The sequence below is a fragment of the Manis pentadactyla genome, chromosome 9 (genome assembly GCF_030020395.1).
Source record: "Manis pentadactyla isolate mManPen7 chromosome 9, mManPen7.hap1, whole genome shotgun sequence".
Taxonomy (NCBI): Eukaryota; Metazoa; Chordata; class Mammalia; order Pholidota; family Manidae; genus Manis; species Manis pentadactyla.
Window position 1 is genome coordinate 10,929,149 of NC_080027.1, and position 21,786 is coordinate 10,950,934.

General features: G+C 37.5%; 1 protein-coding gene across 9 annotated transcripts in view; it reads right to left on the reverse strand.

The window, feature by feature from the left end:
- Positions 1-21,786, reverse strand: part of KMT5B (lysine methyltransferase 5B) — a 61,241-nt gene that overhangs the window by 19,050 nt on the left and 20,405 nt on the right. For 4 of the 9 annotated variants that reach the window (XM_036927120.2, XM_036927118.2, XM_036927119.2 and 1 more), the window contains exons 2-4: positions 15,837-16,072; positions 7,962-8,109; positions 4,275-4,343 (exon numbers count right to left, since the gene is read on the reverse strand). In XM_036927120.2, coding sequence (XP_036783015.2) covers positions 4,275-4,343; positions 7,962-8,109; positions 15,837-15,996 — 377 coding nt within the window. In that variant the 5' untranslated portion in view covers positions 15,997-16,072. Of the gene's footprint in view, positions 1-6; positions 3,974-4,274; positions 4,344-7,961; positions 8,110-15,377; positions 15,430-15,836; positions 16,073-21,786 lie in introns of those variants that run through there. The other 5 variants (XM_057506801.1, XM_057506799.1, XM_036927123.2 and 2 more) reach the window with 3 other exon arrangements.

Genomic DNA, 21,786 nt, shown 5'->3' on the forward strand with positions numbered 1-21,786 from the left:
CTGAAAGAAGTCCGAACAGTAACTTTAGCTGCCTGCCATCATCCTCAGGCCTACTGTCAAGAGAGCATGAGAAGGAAAACATAACCTAAAAACAACAGGCCTAACAGAAGAGAGGGACTGGTTATCTTGATAATTACCACTCAAGTCATGCTGACTACCAAGAATAACTTCTTTCTTCAAATTGTACTTTAGTACCTTTATTTCACTGTTCTCACTGACTGAAGGTGATCAGATGATTTAAATGAAAAACTGCCTGATTCAGGCTTTTACTAGTCATCTAACTTGGAAGGCACAAAATGAAGGCTCTAGAATAAATCTAATCTAATTAAGAATTAGAATGACAAGAATTTTTTAAAACATGCAGATTCAGGCCAGAACAGTGCAAGGCAACGAGCTTCAGAAAAATGATGAAGCAAAACAAAATCATGCCATAAACAAAAACATTCTCCATGTAGACAGAAAAACCTCAAACTAAGTGTCCCAACAGGTCTTGAAACACACCTTGTCAATATCCTTAATCAATTTAATCTTTGGTAACTGCATTCAGAGAACATTAAGAGTGCAAAAAGTCCAACTCTAGCAGCAGTGATGCCATATTAGTGATGTAAGGAAAAACCGGGTAGAATTTTAAAGGTTCCTTTTGAAAATCAACTCTAATGACTTCAGAATAGTACATTGCTAGACAGATAACACAGGATACAATCATGGTCCATATAAGACTTAATTTAAGTTCCTCATTCTAAAGCTGTGTTCTCAATAAAATGTGTATGATTAAAGATACTGGGATCTCAATTATCAAAATTTCTTCTCATGTAATTTCATTTGGCTTATTTTCCCAAATAGTTTTTTTTTTTAAACATCCAATAAGAAAATAAATTATAGACTGCTATTCGAATGAAATACATTGACAAAACAATATTAGTGGCTCAGGAGAAAAAAAATATTTGAACTATGCATCTTACTCTAACATTTAAAAATGCATATATCATAGACTTAAAATCTAAAACTGAAATACATCTAGCACAAACTCCAGCAAAGGAAGCCTTCAAGCATATTCTTTTCTAGATAAGCTAGCATGAATATGATTCATAACATTTGAGTAAGATCTTAAGCCACAATATTTCACCAAAAATTATTTATTATGTGCTTTGTACACACGTGCTATGGTGAAAAATCTAAGTGATAGAGAAGACATGGCCACTGTTCTTGAATGGAAAATTTCATTGGGACTAAAAGACATACACGTGCATCAAACAGTTAAGCAAGGCATCAGTGTGCAAATGCATGTTAATATGGTGCAAACTAAATTGCTACAGCACTTTACAGTACGGAAATTATACTAAAGTATAAGATTTGTTTGGGAAGGGGTTCTGTAGTTCATACTCATACAGGCAATAGGGAAGTGGGTAATTCACCTTTCTAAAGAAAAAGCAGAATACTTGTACAGGCAGGAAAGAATCGAAAGAAGGCAGGCAAAGTGAGAGGAAGTCTAAGTAGAGGATCCTAAAAAGCTGGATTCAGAGATGGGCAGCGCTGGGAGAGTCAGCTGGCAATAGTGAAGAAATACTAGAACAAGGAAGAGGGAAGAGATGAGGTCCTGAATAGGTCTAACACAGAACTGGGCAGGATCTCTAGAGGATGTTAGCTATTTTCATGCATGCTGACACCTTAGGAACTTACTATCTTAAGACTTCATTAAGCTCTCAGTGCTCTTAGGCAGAACTACACATTCTAGAGATACCATATGAAGAAATGGACAAAGCCTTATTTTATTTTCCATTTCAATCAATTAGCAAACCAGCCCTCACAGAAAGATGAGTGCAAGTCGTTTAAACAATTCAGAATGTCGGTAACAAGGTTGTCAGAATATGGTGTCAGAGAGCCACCACTAAAATAATCTAAACATCTGCAGAATAGTGTAAGTATCCATACTTCCACAGAACTGTAATATAAAACTACCTACTTGTAGTCATCACAAGTGATTTTGTCCATCACTTGGAGAATTTCTTAGAAAAACCCAATCTAAACTCATCTTGCTGTAACCCTACACTTTAGGGGGTTATATGAAGGACAGATAGAACAATCAAGCAGCCATTAGCTAAGACATACCACTTTAAGCAATACAATATGTGAAATGGCAGGAAACAGTTAACACGTTTTATGCAGTGAACAGAAAAGCAACAGTTCACTCTGAGCAAATATGATGCATAATCCATGATGTTAAGTGGCAGGGCTACCAATGACAGAAGAGCCAATCAATCTTTAATGTGGAATTAACCAATGGTGACACTGTTTTATAAAAACTGCATGGCTTGACACATTAGAAAGCAAGTCAAAATCAGGGCTAGATTCACCTAAAGCTCTTAAAATGACAGAAAAATAACAGACCTGAAATGGCCACTAGCTATTCCTGATAGACTTTATGCGAGCTCTCCACATCTGAAACATGCTGCTTCCTATCTAAAAACGTTTTTCAACTATTCTGTTTTGTTTGTTCATCCTGAACTCTTTGCTCACAATGCCAAACAATTTATATGCTAAAACCCATACAAAACAATCAACTCTTGATTTAGTAATATTCTGCCTTCCATGTTTCCTGCGCTTTTGTTTTTTTTTACCTGACCACTAGTGCCTCAAACACAAACCCCCTGAAACTGTCCCTTGCTACCCACTAGCAAGAACTTCCATTTCACTTAAAATTTACTGTCAACACTTACTGTCACAAGTTGGCTGCTATAGGTGTGAAATGGTAGTGAGGCAAAGGAGGAATAAAATGGTTCTAGGCGCAGACAGGAAGGGGAAGAGAGACAGTGTTTTCGATAATCCTATAGAAGTACATCAAAATCACTTGGCTAACAGTTCAAGTCAAATCCCATTATAACAAATACTGCAGGGGAAAAAGAAATTATTTAAATAACATAAAAGTATTACAACTATTAGGGCCAGAGGAAAAGGCACTGAGGACCTTAGAAAAAATTAATTTTCTACTACTGAGTAGGAAAATACCCTCTGCCTTCTCCTCAACCAGTCATTCTACATCTCCCACACAGAATGAACAAAGCTATGCGCACATTACAGCTAGATGAAAAGTTAAGTTATCTAAAGCCCTCGTTTCATAAATGAGGAAAATAAGGTCCAACAAGGGCTAATTAATGGAAGGACTGGGACTAGTACCCAGGCCTTCCTTGGTCCTGCTCTTATCTGGATTCTGAGGGCCCCCTCGAGTTGTTTCACGATCAGAATAGGATTTGACTTGTGTTTGCCGTCGAGCACTAGCAGGGAGCTCAGCCAGAGTCAGCAACGGCTGACGAGCTGACAATACAGTGAGAGAGGTGGACACAAATACGTATTTTTAAATTTAGTATCTAGGGTGGGGAGGGGTGGCAAGGGAGGCAAGAGAAACAGGTACTTGGCATTTCCAAATCAATATGCCTATCCTCCCTCTTGAATACAAAATTTATGACTTTAAATAAACCAAACATTTCTTTTTCCCTTCCCACACCTCTGACCAATAGCTATATAAGAAAAAAAAGTCATTTAAATTGTTAATCATTAAAAAGGGCAGGAAAAAACATGAATTTACACTCCCACACACCTGTTCCCCACTCTTTCCAGAGACTGACTTCCCAGGTTTTCTTGCTATTTGGTTTTCCTGTTTCCAAACCCAAGAGACCACTGTGGCAATGAAGGAAAGCTGTAGGTTTGTATTAGCTGTACTACTGTGCCCTTCCATGACCATGTGATCAAGAGCTGACTGGAGGGAAGGGGAAGAGGAGGGGAACAGAAAAAAGGGAGCAAGGGGAGGAGAGAGGAAGAGAGAGAAAAATGCTCAAATATTTAAGATATAAAATAAGAAACCATGAGGCAACATTGTGAACACATCTCCCTCTTCACAGGAGTTCAGCTGCAAACTGGTATTTGCAGTTGCTGAGAGGAGTCGTGCTAGAACCACAGCTCTTCATTCCTTCTTGACCTGAAATAAACAACCACCAGGAACACACCTGGCTGAGCCCTGCAGTCAGGGCCCAGCTAATCCCATGGACTGACTCCTGATCTTTTGATGAGTGATTTCTCTTGAAATTACCCTTTTATGGAGTACAAGTGGTTATTCAAATATAGCTCTAAGACCAAACTATTTTAAAAGGTTTGCAAAATGTTCTAAAAATCATGTTTATGCTGACACCTCCAATTACTTAACACAAAAGAACATTATAAAGGCTGAATGAAACAGGTTAGTTGGTATCTTATTATTGCTTGTAATGCACTCTACCTACCTCACAGGGTTGTTGTGAGGAAAACTGTCAGATTTTGAAAAATGCCTTGAGCTCCTCGAAGGAAAGGCGCTACATAAATGCAAAAACAACAACAATAAAAAACTCTTTGTATAATTTGTACTTTTAATTTCTAAACAGACTTACAATATCAGTTATAGCAGAAATCCCTAAAACACTGTGATATTCAAGAAGTTTATGAAGTTGTGGGTGGACTCAGGATAAGAAAAGCAAGGACACTAAAATTCTTCCCTTCCCATGTGTCATTTTACCCCTGATTATATTAAGTTAGAAGGTCTATAAACTTAGGTTTTCCAGTCAAGCACTTAACTGAAGAGATACTTCAAGTGATTTTATAAATTCATATCCAACAGTGGTAAGAATACTCAAATGTATAAAAAAATAAAACAAAATAAGATGGCTACAGCAGTGGAATGATGAATAAGGACTATACAGGCTGAAGTTTAGATAAGTCAAGAGACCCAAAGAAAAAGTCCCCTGAGATGAGTCTTCTCATTTCTTTATATTATTTCCTGCTCGGCTCACTGCTCATTCAAGTCTCCCCTACTCCTCAGGATACTCTGAAATCTCTGGATCATGCAGCCTAAACAAGGGGGCATTACTGAAATCATCCATTCCTGCTTTACAATACCCACCTCCCCATTTGCTTTTTAAAACATCAGTGGTTTTACTAACAACTCTATTCTCTGATTTAAAAGGAAGACTTTAAGCTTTATAATAGACGAAAGTCAACTAAATCTAAGTATTTGTTTATACTGTTTCTAGATATTCATGCTTCAACTCTGACTTGTTTGTAAGTATAGGGATTGATCAAAATTAAAACATCAGCATTCATAATATAGCCAGTTTGGGTAATACTCAAATCAGTAAACATCTACTATTCATGAACACTGCTCCTGATGGTACAATGAAAGAAAAAGAAGGGAGGAAAAGGGCATAAAAAGGAGAAACGAAAAAATGACAATCAAATCACAGATGTACAAACATAAGAAAGCAACCACTTAAACAAGTAACAGGAAGTTGGAGAATTAAAATCCAAGCTCCAATCACACCTCCCAGTCACTTCTTTTGCACCCCAAAGGCAGCAAAGTCTATAAGCTAATAATTTAAGAAATGCTTACAGTTATTCAAATAAAGCAGTACAGATTTTTTCTTATTTTCTAGAAAATGATAGATATAACTGAAAATGATGTAAGGCAACCTTCTGGCAAATTCTCGCTCAAAAGACGAAGGCTTAGAAGGGATAGTTTCTTTCAAATTAAGTCCACTAAGATTAAAGGAAAATATGTACATTTTGCTAAGATTAAGAAGCTTTATTCATCAAATTTCTGTGTATCCCCCAAATGGCAGTTGCAGGAGAGTCTGTTAAAATGCCTCCCGGGCAAAGCTTGGAGGAAAGGTAAGCGCAGGGTGGGTGCAGCTCCAGGTACTCCAGCATGCCACCCATGGGCCAGCGCCACTGCAAAACCACACCGGCCCCACCAGGGGACAGGAGGCAACCCCCAAAATCCAGGGCGACTCAGGGACTGGGTGACTAGAATTAAATGCTGCACTGACAAATATGCACAAATGTTTTATTCTGCGTGTTTAACTACAGTTTTATTTTTAGATTCTTCCATTTGTATTCTTAAGGAATTTCAGGTACTGGATGCCTTTTAATTTAGGGGTACTTGGATGTAGAAAGGTCTTGAGTTTTAATATTTGTGTGGTAATCCTAAAATCTACATTTTGGGTGAATTTGCACGTTTTTAAGTGAGTCCTAGGAAACCACTTACAAGCAACTTTTTATCCACTCAGTGCATCGCAGTGACGCTCAGCAGGCCACATAACTTAGGGCCTTCTATGTAGTCCAGAGATTGTCAGAGGAGAGTCTCAGGTCCCAGCCCACAGCTGCTGAATCAGAATCTGCATCTTAACTAGATTCTCTAAGTGCCTCACATGTAAATTATGAGAAGCAGTTGTCAAGAATGATTTTTATAGAAAATATGAGTTACTTCCTATTGCTGAAGCCAGTAACAGATAACCATTTATCCTTTGAAACAAAGAATGGGGGTTTTTGAATACATGGGAGTTTTTTCCTAAGCCACCACAACTTTTGTTGTAATTCTAATGAAACACTTGCATAATTCATATACAATTAACTCTTTCTTGGTGACTCCAGGTCATAACTACAAGCCTGTGTAGCAATATCCTGAATACCACCAGGCTGCTAGGAGAAACACTGATTTACATTTTACTCACTGAGAGAGAAAGAGAGAGAGAGAGAAAAAAAAAAAAAGAAAAGAAAAGGTGGCTAAAGGAGCACTTAAACACCACCAGGATCCTCCAGGAGGAGAGCAAATGCCGGTCTCTCACATTCACTGGGAAAAAAGGGGAATGGACTTAAAATAGTGCAAACTACATTTTAGCTGGACACTAGGGAATCCAATCCTGCTTATTTTCCATAGAACAATTACCCATATGCTTATTTAGAAAATTTAAATATTTACCCCTCTGACAGTAGGCACTATAAATAACCTTTCAAGTCTGTTCCAATTTTTCACTTTATTTTAATAAGTAAAGATATATGATGGCAAATTACATGAAAATACCAAAGGCACTTTTTTACCTGGATTACTTCTTTCTGGATTTAGAATGTAACTGATACATGAATCATACAGTATTTTAATTCTAGCAAGGTATAGAATTAAAAGGGGGTAAAAGGACACAAGGACTTCTTCTAATTACCTTTACTTACTAATTCCTACCTCCCAAACCAACTACTGGCGACCATCCCCCCGTGAGCAAGTCCCTCTGGGGTTGTCACCAACACGGGAGCTGTGGAGCGCAGTGCTGGTGTGGGTGACGAGAGCGCGCCCAGCAGCCCGGGACTTCCTCTACATACCACGTCCCTGCTGGCAGGCTTCTTCCGCCCCACCTGAAAACCCTCTGCCAGGCAAGGTAAGAGATAAAGAGAAGTTGTACACCTATGACTTAAGTGTTTGGTGGTAATCACGATACTGTCTAAGAGCCTTTTTTGGGGGAGAGATGATGTTTCAGAGAATCAGAATAAAGAAATGTAAAGGATGACAGATTTCAAGAGCAACCCAATAGTGTTTTATACAGATGGCATTTGGGGCTCAACAAAGCACTTCCACATCTATTTTCTTAACTGAATACTGAATGTAAACACATGTCTTTAAAAATATTCACTCTTACCCATAATGATTACCTGAATCTCCAAGATTAAACATGATGGCAAAACTCCCTATATACAGTGGCAATTATTTAAAAGAAAAGTCTGTAATAAAATAATGAAAAAAACCCCTGCTTTAACCTGATTAAATAGGAAAAAAATCATATACTTTATCAAGATTTCACAGAATGCTTATAAGATTTTCCTTTCAGCTGAGATAATTATCATCAACATTTAAAATAGAATATGAAGATGCTCCTCCAGCTTATATTTTAACAGAAATATCCTGAGGTAAAATAAGAACCCAGAACCAGAACTGACAAGGACCCCAGAAGCTCCTGCTGTTTTTCTGGCTCACATATAGAAAGCTGCTTTATAACAAAGAATTTTCCTTTAATGCCATTTGAAATTTTTGTCAAAGTAAAATTAGCCATTTATTTTCCTTAAATTCAGCATCATCATCTGTCCTACTCAGGATAAAGACTTGAAATTACCTAGTATTCATTTTGTGTGTTTGAAAACCTAAATAGGGATCAAGAACCAAACTGGTTGCTAGGTCATCATTTTCACAGAGCTCCTTGGCGGACATTCCAGAAGATGGCACATATCGACTCTGTCCCTCGAATCCAGAATTACCATTACCTGTGAAATGAAAAAGAAAGAAAGAAACTCAAATTGAAGCCACTTAAATCTACCTTAAACAGCAGTTAAGCAATTAAGAAGTGAAATTATTTCAATAGATTTTAGTAATAATTGAGTACCTTTTACATAAGAAAACCAAATGCAATAAACTAATCCAATTATTGAAAGTATTTTGATTAGCAAATAATATCAGGTTTCCTGAAAACACAGTCTGGACAGCTGTGAGAATCTCTGACTCCAGATGCCTTCTCACCCATCCAAGGTCAGAAATGGGATGGGTGGATGTTTATCACTGCAGCATGAGAGCACAAAGGGCCATTACAGACAGGGCAACAAGAGGAACACAGGATACTCTGCAGGAAGGGCCAGAGGGAGTCCTGAGGAGTTAACTGCAGCTTCCTGCTTTCGGGCAGCTGAGTGACTATATTATTTCCACTTTGCTGGTAACTGAGCCCCATGGGTAAGAAACTTGCCTAGGATTACAGAGCTAGGTCATAAAAGCGGGGAAGAAGTAGAGAGAACATCACAGACCTATTTCTAACCTGCTTGAAACAGATTTTGCATGAATGGATAAAAATAGGGAAGTAACTGAAATATGTAATTAAAGTAACTGGGTGTAACTGTGGAAGAAAAGCAATGTAAAGATGGATGGAGTTTCATCAGTGCTGATTTAAGTTTGATGAATATGTCACTGTCTTTTCATGGAGTCAGCAGTGCAATTGAAAGGATGCCCGCAAACTGTAACATAGGTGTCCCGAAATGAAGAGGCGTGAGTGACAGTGTGAGGTGTAGCCTTCTTTTCACCTGCTCTTTCCAGAGACACAATAAACATGTACATGTAAGTTATGTTTTGCAATTCAATTATTACATGCAGGTAAGTGAAAAGCTATCAAGGTCATTATATTTTCTGTAACAGCTTTATTGAAATCTAAATCACATGCCATGCTAATTCACCACTTAAAGTGTACAATTCAGTGGTTTTTAACACATTCCCAGGATTGTGTAACCATCACAATTTTGGAACATTTTCATCACCCTCAAAAGAAACCCCATACTCATCAGCAGCCACTGTTCATGTCTCCCTCCCATTCAGCCTCTGGCAACCACTAATCTACTTTCTGTCTCTGTGGATTTGCCTGGTCTGAAAACTTCATATAAATGAATATACAGTATGTGGTCTTCTGTGATATTTCTTTCACTCAGAATAATGTTTTATAGGTTCATTCATGTTGTACCTTGCATCAGTATTTCATTCATTATGGCCAAATAATTTATTCCACTGTATGGACTTACTGCATTTTGCTTATTCATTCATCAGTTAATGAACATTTAGGCTGTTTCCATTTTTTGGCTTTTGTGATTAATATTTCTATGAACATCCATGTATGAGTTTTGGTTGTATATGTGTTTTCAATTCTCTTAGTTATGTACCTCGGAGTGAATTGTTGGGTCATATGGTTACTCAGTTTAACCTTTTGAGGAACTGCTAGACTGTTTTCCAAAATGGCTGAACCATTTTACATTCTCAATAGCAGCAGCGTATGGCGGTTTTAAATTCTTCACATCATCACTAACATTTGTTACTACCTGTCCTTTTTGATTGTAGACATCCTAGTGGTTGCGAAGTGGTATCCTGTGGTTTTGATTTGCATTTCCCTGATGACTAATGATTCTGAGCATCTTTTCATGTACTAGCATTTGCATGCCTCTAGAGAAATGTCTATTCAGATCCTTTCCCATTTTTAAGTTGGAGTTTGTCTTTTGTTGTTGACTTTTAAGAATTAAATATAAAAATATATCCTTTTATCAGATGTGATTTGAAAATATTTTCCCCCAATCTGTGAGCTGTCTCTTCACATTCTTGATGGTATTCCTTAAAGAACAAAAGTTTGCAACTTTGATGAACTTCAATTTATCTTTTTTTCTATTGTTCTTTGTGACTTTAGCATTCTATCTAAGAAACCACAGCCTAATCCAAAGTTGTGAAAATTTTAGTTTTCAATTTAGGTCTTCGATCCATTTTACATTAAATTTTCACATACAGTGAAGACAGTTCCAATTTTGAGACAGGGATTGTGGGTGTAGTCAAAGTAGGGTGAGGCCTCCAAAAAAAGACCCCTACCAAAACTCTGTATTAAACAATCAAGTTTAGAGAATTAAAGTAAAATTTCAAAGTGGGAATATAAGCATTCTTCAGTGAGATGAGTTAAAAATAAAAAGCCAGGAGACATCTTAGCTGGCCTGTGCATACAGTAAAACAACAAATTTGACTGGATCTATACTGTTGGAACTCAACCAAGAATTAGGAGAAGTGCAAATTGTAGCACTCCAAAATCTTACAACTAGAGACTATTTACTGTTAAAAGAACATATGGGATGTGAACAGTCCCCAGGAATGGGTTGTTTTAATTTGTCTGATTTCTCTCAGACTGTTCAAGTTCAGTTGGACAATATCCACCATATCATAGATAAGTTTTCGCAAATGCCTAAGGTGCCTAACTGGTTTTCTTGGTTTCACTGGAGATGGCTGGTAATTACAGGTATGCTTTGGTTACGTAACTATATTCCTATTATGTTAATGTGTGTACGCAATTTAATTAGTAGTTTAAAACCTATACATACTGAAGTTACTCTACAAGAAGATATGTCAAAGAAATAATCAATCTTCCCATGTTTTCTTCCGCCTGCTACTTCTATAGCTTTTCTTCTTCCTTCCTAATTACAACCCTTAAATAGAATTCGTGCCTCATATCAAATTTACCGAGTATCATAATTCTTCCAAGTGGTAAAGATACCTCAAGACAAATGCTGGGCATAGAAGCCACAGGGCATAAATATGCAAAGAAGTAAAAAGCTAACTTTTTCAAACAATAAGGCTTCTCTCTCACTTACCAACTCTACACTTCCCTGTATGGCCCCGGAAGATGACTGGTTAGCCAGAGACGGGTAAGATTCCTCAAGGGAGGAACAACCTAAGACAGGCACAGTCGCAGGGGGGTCATCAGGTGAGAAATTGGGGATCAACAGAGGTGAGGCTTAGAACCTCACCCCCCCTGTTCTGAGAGAAATCTTCTGCATACGTGGATGTTTTATTGCCCTGGTCTAGCTTGGATTAACACATAGTCTACAGGCACACACCTGATCATCTACATTTGCTCTCTTACAACACTAAACTATGTTTTCTACCTTTATCTTGTATCTACCTACCACTTCAGCATTTTATTAAAAATAATAATAATATAGAGAGAAATGTGGTATCCACATATAAATCAAGTATAAAAATCAAATGAGTATTCATATTTGAACTGTTTATAGTTCATAATGCATGAGCAAAACCGAAAGTTTCTGTGATGACTGCCTTTGTACTTTTCACCATGTAACTTATTCACTATGTAAGAATTTGTTCTCCATGTAAGAACTTGTTCGTTATGCTTCAGAAGATTGGAGACTGATGAAAATTAGGCTTGGGGTGGATTAATGATTGTGCATTGAGCACTGACTCCCCTACACAGAATTTTATTGTTGTTAACAACCATTTGATGAATAAATATGAGAGATGCCCTCACAAAAAAAAAAAAAAAGGTGCACACTTCCAATTGTAAAATAAATAAGTAACCGGGATGTAATGTATAGCATAAGGAATATAGTCAAAATATTGTAACAGCTTGGTATGGTGATAGCTGGTACCTAGAATTATCATGTATATAAATGTTGAATCACTGTGTTGTACACCTGAAACTAATGTAATACTGTGTGTCAACTACCCTTCAATAAAAAATAATTATCTACAAAAAATAAATAAATAAATAAAAAGCCAGGAGTAACCTGGCCTGGAATGTTTGAACATCCCCCAGATAACAAAGTACCTCAGCAGAGTCCCTGTCTTCATTGTGTCAATTAAATGAGGCTATTGTAAAATTTACTTTTGCCTGAGAAAAGGCCCAGCTGATCCTCTTTAACTTTGCCCAGATGCTGCTTTTCCTCCTCCAGCCCCTAATCAAGTCATATATAACCTGGGCAATTAAAATAGCAAGCAAGCCCAGCCGTAAACAATATAGTAAAAACAAGAAAGATTCCATCTTATAGATAAGATTGCATTTTAAAACCCAAAAAGAAAAAATAGGTTTCTTAACATAACAGACAACTGAGCCCACCCTGGGAGAAGGACAGGCAGTCTTGAATAATGTGCTCCTAAACCAAGAAGCTGCTATTCTGGGAAAGACTCGGAGCAGTAAATTTCTTGTGTTAACTCTGCAAAATAACCCAGAAGACTGATAAGAAACTTAGTGTCTCTTCAAAGATAAACATTTGGGGACCATTCAGTGAGTCCGCATCCCTAGCCCTTTCTCTCTCAACAGCCTATAAATCCCCTAGAGAACACGCGACCATGGGCAATCCTGTCCCCTCCTGGCGTGAGCCAGAGGCCCTGTCCTCTCACTGTATCTCTCAATAAAAGCCTCTCCCTGGCTCTCCTACCTTGGGTGTTTACTAAGTTCATTCTTCAACTCCGCAAACAAGAACTCCGGCATCAGTTTGTTCATTTGAAAAGTATAAAAGTACAACCAATTTTTGCATACTGATCTTGTATCCTGCAAGCTTGCAGAACTCTGTTATTAGTTCTAACAATTTTTTTAGTGGATTCCTTTGCATTTCCTATATAAACAATCACATCTTCTGCAAATAGAGATTTTACTCCTTCCTTTCTCATCTGGATGCCTTTTAGTTCATTTTCTTGCCTAACTTCTGTGGTAACAACCTCTAGTACAATGCTGGATAGAAGTGCTGAAGACAGATGTTCTCGTCTTGTTCCTGATCTCAGGGGAGAACCATTCAGTCTTTCACCATAAATATGACATTAGTTGTGGGTTTTTAGTAGATATCCTTTATCAGGTTGAAGAATTTCCTTTTATTTCTAGGTTTTTGACTGTTTTAATCCTGAAAGGGTATTGGATTTTGTCAAGTGCTTTTTCTATTGAGATGATTATATGGTTTTTATCCTTCATGCTATTGATAAAGTATATTACATTAATTGATTTTCAGATGTTAAACCAACCTTGTGATCCTGGGATAAATCCCTTTGGTCATGCCATCAAATCCTTTTCATTTGTTGCTGGATTTGGTTTGCTAGTATTTTGTTGAGGATTTTTATATCCATATTTATTAAATACATTGGTCTGTAGTTTTCTTGTGATGTCTTTACTAGCAGGAAGTTACTGGCCTCATCTAATGAATCAGGAAGAGTTCCCTTCCTAATTGTTTGGAACAGTCTTTGAAGAATTGGTATTAATTCTTCCTCAAATATTACCGGTATTCACCAATTAAGCCATCTGGATCTGTGATTTTTCTCTGTAGGTAGTATTTTTTTTTTAATGACTGATTCAATCTCTTTGCTTTTTATAGATTTATTCAGATTTTGTATTTCTTCTTGAAACAGTTTTGGTAGTTAAGAGTTACCTTCCAGGAATTTGTTCATTTCCTCTAAGTTATCTAATTTGTTGATATATAGCTGTTCACAGTACTGTTACTATCCTTTTCATTTCTGTAAGGCACAGTACTGCCTCATCTTCCCTCTAGATTCTTGAGTCTTTTTCTTGGTCCATTTTGCTTAAAGCTTTGCCAATTTTGTTGATCTTTTCAAAGAATCAAGTTTCAGCTTTACTGGTTTTCTCTATTGCCTTTCAATTCTCTATTTTCTTAATTTCCACTGTATTATTTCCCTCCTTCTGTTTGCTTGGGCTTTAGTTTACTTTCTTTTTCTGGTGTTTTAAAGTAAGTTAGGTTACTGATTGAGATTTTTCTTAACACAGGTGTTCACAACCATGAATTTCCCTCTAGGCATTGCCTTAGCTACATCCTGTAAGTTTTGTTATGTTGTATCTTCATTTTCAATCATCTCAAAGTATTTTTTCATTTATCCTTTGATTTCTTCTTTAACCACTGGTTGTTTAGAAATGTGTTGTTTAATTTTCACTTATGTGTGGATTTCCCAAATTTCTATTATTAATTTCTAATTTTACTCCATTGTGGTCAGATAACACACACTGTATGATTTCAATCCTCTTAAATTTATTGAGGCTTGCTATATGGCCTAGCCTGTGGTCTATCCTGAAGAATGTTTCATGTACATTTGAAAAGAGCATATTCTGCTGTTGGGTGGAGTGCTTCACAGATGGCTGCTCGGAGGAGCTCGTTTACAGTATGGCTTGTTGGTCTTTCCTTGTTCATCTTCTGCCTCACTGGTCTACCCTCTACCAGAAGTGGGGAACAGAAGTCTCCAAATTATTGCTGAATTGTCTATTTCTCCCTTCAATATTGCTGAATTTCTGCCTAACGTATTTTGTAGTTCTGATGTTAAGTGAGTTGTTGCAGTTTATCTAAGAATTGCTTTGTTTCTCTTCACCACTGGCCTCTTTTTGCACAATTCTTGCTAAATAACATTCAAAGTGATGCTGTCCATGTTCACACTCTTTGGGTTTTTCCAACCTATCCCTCTAAATCTGTCTATACTAGACAAAGTGTAGCCCATGCAATGGATCAATTTCTAAAATCTTATGTATCTCCAACAATTTAACTAATTAAGACCTTTTGCACTATGAGGCACAAAAGGAGACCAACAGCAATTTGCAAAAACAAAACCAAAACTTAAAAGATGCCTAATTTACAAACCAGAGCCAATATCACTGCTAAAGTCACTATGTTCTTCAATTCCTTCAGGTTCCCATCGCAAGCCAAGGGGTGAGGAGTGTCCACGCACAGGAGAATCCACTCAGTCTTGGGCTCTCTCTTCCTATTCCTATCCCAAGCAGATTGCTGCCTTTTTCTAAAAACAGTGACCTGATCTTACATGGAAAGGTTAAGGGCAGCCAATGAACAGCATAAACCCCTAAAAGGTAAGAAGGAAATGAAACACAGCTGGAGCAGTCTATCTGAAACAGTAGCAAACCCCAGGCTACTCCCAGTCTACTGGGAGCAGGCTGATTCTAAAGGTAACAGGCTGTTCTGTAACCTAAATTAACCTCAGGGAAAGTAAGAGAAAAATCTATCCTCCTCAACACAGCCATACATGTTTGGACAATCTTCACATAAACTGCCTGCTTAGGTTTACATTTATCCTGGGGCATTTTACCCCTTCTAGAAGAACTATGAAACATATCAAATCTATTTTCCTGAACTCTCAAAAAGAGTAGCCTATTCTCACCAAGAGGTACTTAGGTAAAAAAGTAACTGATTATAACAGTACTTCACTGTCAGGATAAATGACTGCTTACCCTAGATAAAAAGAAGAAATGGCAACAATCTGCTAAGCTGCCCTCAATGCCACTATAAGGTAAATTAGAGTTGACTTTATTATACATTTTCAAAGAAATATGTGCTTATACTTAATCAAATATAAAAAATACAGTTTGAACTTGCAAGAAATTCAGTAGCAACACCTTAATTTTTCATATAGAACACATTAATTATTCAGGTGTAAATTCTACAAAGTGTAATTCAAAGTTACGGATATAAAAGCATGACTGAAGTTATTCTATTAAGCATTAAATTTCAGTTGTACATGTTGGATAAGAATAAAAAATGATGTAACTTTTAAAGAGTAAAAAAACTATACTGTTAGTTGTAAAAACATAAAAAATTGCTTTGAAAACGAGAGAACAATACACATTACCAACTGGAAAGAATTACCGCCCGTATCACAATCAAGAGTGAGTTAATAAGCATGTACATACATCTGCTTGACCTCCTCTCGACTGCGTTTTTGCCAGCCTTCACGGTGTCCTTTCCCGTGTGCTGTAACTTTGATTGATTCTGCTGATGGTCATTAGACAACTTGCCTCCACTTCTCCTGCCATTCACCACCATGTTCTTGGATTCTCCCAACCACTTCATACCCACAGACAGCCTGACCCAGGTGCATTTAGTCACTCTCTTCAAATAGCTTAGAGAATAATTTCAACGTCCTCTCCTAACAGAAACAAAATATAAAAAACAAAACAAAACGGGGAGGTAAATACATAAAAGACCATGCCACACAGACCCTTAAGAAGGATACGAGGCAGTAACAGTTTCCACTCTTCAGAGACTATCTTAGTGCTCCCAGCCATCCCTGTCATGCCAAGGTCTGCAGTGCTCCCAGACTCTGTGGAGGGACACATTCTGTCTTGCTCATTGTTTGTGCTTCAAATAGTGACTGGTAAACAATAAGTGCTAACAAATATTTACCTTTCAGTCACCGATAAGCATCATCTTTGCTCCTTATTATGCTGATATTTCGGTAATAGCTCAGTAATCTGCGTTGTCAACGTACACATTCTGGTAACATTCTACTAACTGTGAGCAAACTACTATGAAGTCACCGCTTATGAGGAAAGCTTAAGAAAAGGCATCTAAGTTAAGCTTTGTCCCCAACAGCTTTGTTACATCTTTTTGTTGTCTGAAGTCAATGTTCAAGGTATTCAAATGTCCAAGTATTGTCCATCATGAAAGTCCGTGCTAGCATTCCTTCAGGATGGCAACACAAATTCAGAGATTATTGTATTTGCTAATACAGAGGTATCCCTCACCATCGGAATTTTGATTAGCAGAATTTGGTAACTGGATTTGGATAATGAGGGGTGCTTGTAATTTATAAGGACCTTTGGAAGTGAAGGTGTAATACATTACATCTGTTGGTAATGAAATGAGGAAAAGGATGCCCGTGGCATCACCTCGTAATGGACTCATGCTTTAGCATATAAGGCAGACCAAAAAGGCTCTAGGATAAGAAAGTGCAAAAACAGAACTTTAAAGCTACAGGGGCTTCCAGATCCTAGCACGACTCCTTCAGTTTGCAGCTGGACTGAGGCAAAGTGCCCGACACCACAGAGTCAGCCTGCAGAAGAACCATGAGAGGCCAGCTGGGGCCCAAGGCCTCTCACCACACCAGACTAAGGTCAATTCCCCTTACTTTTCTCACACACACAGAAAAGTGCACATGTAAATTATTTTGAAGAACTCCCAGAAATGTATACCTGAACACACCTTCAATAATACCCAACAAATATAAAACATTAATTTTCACTTGACCTCATGTCTCTTTCATGTCACAGGAATTTGGTTTGAATTCAGTGGGATAAAATGTGTGTACCGGTGACATGCTTAGGTAAAAAGGTAAAAAATAACTGATCCATAACAAGGATTACCTTTAAAAGTGTTCTCTAATGTATTTTTCTCCTGGTTCCATCACTTTTAAAATTCAATTCGTATCAACGTCATTTAAACTCAGAAAAATGCTGCTACTTAAGTAACAGGAAAGGGCAGGTAAAACCATTGACACATCAGTTATATACTACAGATTTTTCAATTATTACATTATCAAATTAAATCTAAGACCTCCTATTGATGATCAGATATCCTACATTAATACTTAGAAGAAAAGGCATGCAACTCGAGCAGGAACTTTTGAAACATAAGGCATTTCTTTGCTTGCAAAAAAGGCAGTGAATGCCCCTGGCACTCTTTCTCCCCTGACTGGGGTAAAACAACCTGTCTTTCTGTCTGGCCATCAGGTTCCAAGAAGGCATCCTTGATCCTCCATGCCAAATCCACACAGACGTCCCTACTGCAAAATTTAGGTAAAAGCCCTTCTGTCACTATATAATAATGGTCTGCTTCCTTAACTGATTAGAGTTCCCCAGGTCAAGAATTTATTTCTCTTTTCTTTAGCACAACACAGAGTAGATCAGAGGCACTCATAGATAAATGAGGTTGTGGTCTAAACCACCTAACAGAACCTGTATTTATTTTTTTAAACTGTAAATTGAAGTTATAGATTGACTCCTTCAAATCCTCAATTCTTTCACAAAATGGCCTGTGTTATGAGAGGTGCTGAGAGAGGCCGTGCAGGCAGGCCCAACAGGGACCACACTGCTGCCACTGTAACCTCCACGCCACCTGCCAGCAGGCTTTCTGGTCACCCCCCACATCGTGCACCTCCAAGGAGAAAGAACTAGAAGAAGGGCTTTTTGCCCTTTAGGAAGCCCATCTCAATGCCCACATTTAACACACAATGTATGGATAATGACAGAAGAATGGTTTTTTTTAAAAGACTCTTTAGGAGTCCTGATATTCCTTGATGATAAGACACAAAATGTTAACTATATGAAATAGAAAAGAGCAATGTGGCTTTAAAACCAACAGACAAAAAATAGCAAGTTCTCTCTCCACAGAGAATCCTTAAGGGTCAACCAACATTCCCAGAGATATATTTATTTTTATTTTTTATTTATAAGTCTTTGCATTTTTATAGGGTAATGTGAGTAGGATGTGCTTTTAATTAGGATCCACTGGGCCCATTCAGAGACATAAATAAAAAAAGAAAACCTGGGATGAGGCCCAGCCATCTATGTTTTAATAAGTCCTCCATGTGATTCTGATTCAAACTCTGGTGTGAGAACTATTGTTCTAAGTTACTTATTTACTCACTTGCTCATCTGTTAGGGCAAATAACTGATACTGAATTCTAAAGAAAAACTACGGAATAAAAAATTTTAATTTGAGGAAATTATCAACTTAATTTTTCTCCTGAGAATTATGAAATTTCACCAGTAAATCATTTTAGTAGCACACTTCAGCCAATCACTAGACTCCCCCCATCATCACCAAGTCCCCCCCAACAAACCCCATTACAGTCACTGTCCATCAGCGTAGTAAGAAGCTGTAGAATCACTACTTGTCTTCACTGTGTTGTACAGCCCTCCCCGTGCCCCCCACCCACTACATTACATCTGCTAATAGTAATGCCCCTTTTTTTTCCCCTTATCACTCCCTTCCCACCCATCCTCCCCAGTCCCTTTCCTTTTGGTACCTGTTAGTCCATTCTTCGGTTCTGTGAGTCTGCTGCTGTTTTGTTCCTTCAGTTTTCTTCTTTGTTCTTATACTCCACAGATGAGTGAAATCATTTGGTACTTGGCTTTCTCTGCCTGGCTTATTTCACTGAGCATAATACCCTCTAGCATCATCCATGTTGTTGCAAATGGTAGGATTTTTTTTCTTCTTATGGCTGAATAATATTCCATTATGTATATGTACCACATCTTCTTTATCCATTCATCTGATGGACACTTAGGTTGCTTCCATTTCTTGGCTATTGTAAATAGTGCTGTGATAAACATAAGGGTGCATATGTCTTTTTCAAACTGGGCTGCTGCATTCTTAGGGTAAATTCCTAGAAGTGGAATTCCTGGGTTAAATGGTATTTCTATTTAGAGTTTTTTGAGGAACCTCCATACTGCTTTCCACAATGGTTGAACTAATTTACATTCCCATCAGCAGTGTAGGAGGGTTCCCCTTTCTCCATATCCTCGCCAACATTTGTTGTTGTTTGTCTTTTGGATGGTGGCCATCCTTACTGGTGTGAAGTGATATCTCATTGTGGTTTTAATTTGCATTTCTCTGATGATTAGTGATGTGGAGCATCTTTTCATGTGTCTGTTGGTCATCTGAATTTCTTCTTTAAACAAGTGTCTGTTCAGATCCTGTGCCCATTTTTTAATTGGATTGTTTGCTTTCTGTTTGTTGAGGTGCATGAGCTCTTTATATATTTTGGATATAAACCCTTTATCAGATATGTCATTTATGAATATATTCTCCCATACTGTAGGATGCCTTTTTGTTCTATTGATGGTGTCCTTTGCTGTACAGAAGCTTTTCAGCTTGATATAGTCCCACTTGTTCATTTTTGCTTTTGTTTCCCTTGCCCGGGGAGATATGTTCATGAAGAAGTTGCTCATGTTTATGTCCAAGAGATTTTTGCCTATGTTTTCTTCTAAGAGTTTTATGGTTTCATAACTTACATTCAGGTCTTTTGATCCATTTCGAATTTACTTTCGTGTATGGGGTTAGACAGTGATCCAGTTTCATTCTCTTACATGTAGCTGTCCAGTTTTGCCAACACCAGCTGTTGAAGAGGCTGTCATTTCCCTACTATATATCCATGACTCCTTTATCGTATATTAATTGACCGTATATGTTTGGGTTAATGTCTGGAGACTCTATTCTGTTCCACTGGTCTGTGGGTCTGTTCTTGTGCCAGTACCAAATTGTCTTGATTACTGTGGCTTTGTAGTAGAGCGTGAAGTTGGGAAGCAAGATCCCCCCTGCTTTATTATTCCTTCTCAGGATTGCTTTGGGTATTCAGGGTCTTTTGTGGTTCCATATGAATTTTAGAACTATTTGCTCCAGTTCACTGAAGAATGCTGTTGGTATTTTGATAGGAATTGCATTGAATCTGTAGTTTGCTTTAGGCAGGATGGCCATTTTGACAATATTAATTCTTCCTAGCCAGGAGCATGGGATGAGTTTCCATTTGTTAGTGTCCTCTTTAATTTCTCTTAAGAGTGTCTGTAGTTTTCAGAGTACAGGTCTTTCACTTCCTTGGTTAGGTTTATTCCTAGGTATTTTATTCTTTTTGATGCTATTGTGAATGGAATCGTTTTCCTGATTTCTCGTTCTGCTAGTTCATCATTAGTGTATAGGAATGCAACAGACTTCTGTGTATTAATTTTGTATCCTGCAACTTTGCTGAATTCCGATATTAGTTCTAGTAGTCTTGGAGTGGAGTCTTTAGGGTTTTTTATGTACAATATCATGTCATTTGCAAATAGTGACAGTTTGACTTCTTCTTTACCAATCTGGATCCTTGTATTTCTTTGTTTTGTCTGATTGCCATGGTAGGACCTCCAGTACTATGTTGAATAACAGTGGGGAGAGTGGGCATCCCTGTCTTGTTCCCTTTCAGCTTCTCGCTGTTCAGTATGATGTTGGCTGTGGGTTTATCATATATGGCCTTTATTATGTTGAGGTACTTGCCCTCTATACCCATTTTGTTGAGAGTTTTTGTCATGAATGGATGTTGAATTTTGTTGGAATGCTTTTTCAGCATCTATGGAGATGATCATGTGGTTTTTGTCCTCCTTTTTGTTGATGTGGTGGATGATGTTGATGGATTTTCCAATGTTGTACCATCTTTGCATCCCTGGGACGAATCCCACTTGGTCATGGTGTATGATCCTTTTGATATATTTTTAAATTCAGTTTGCTAATATTTTGTTGAGTATTTTTGCATCTATGTTCATCAGGGATTTTGGTCTGTAATTTTCTTTTTTTGTGGGGTCTTTGTCTGGTTTTGGTATTAGAGTGATGCTGGCTTCATAGAATGAGTGAGTTTGGACGTATTCCCTCCTCTTCTACGAATGGGTATTATGTCTTTTCTATATGTCGGATAAAATTCAACGGTGAATCCATCTGGATCGGCAGTTTTGTTCTTGGGTAGTTTGATTACTAATTCAATTTCATTGCTGGTAATTGGTCTGTTTAGATTTTCTGTTTCTTTCTGGGTCAGTCTTGGAAAATTGTATTTTTCTAGGAACTTGTCCATTTCTTCTTGGTTATCCACTTTGTTATTAGCATATAGATTTTCATAGTATTCTCTAATAATTCTTTGTATTTCTGTGGGGTCCAACATGATTTTTCCTTTCTCATTTCTGATTCTGTTTATGTGTATAAATTCTCTTTTTCTCTTAGTAAGTCTGGCTAGGGGTTGATCTATTTTGTTTATTTTTTCAAAGAACCAGCTCTTGGTTTCACTAATTTTTCTATTGTTTTATTCTTCTCAATTTTATTTATTTCTTCTGTGATCTT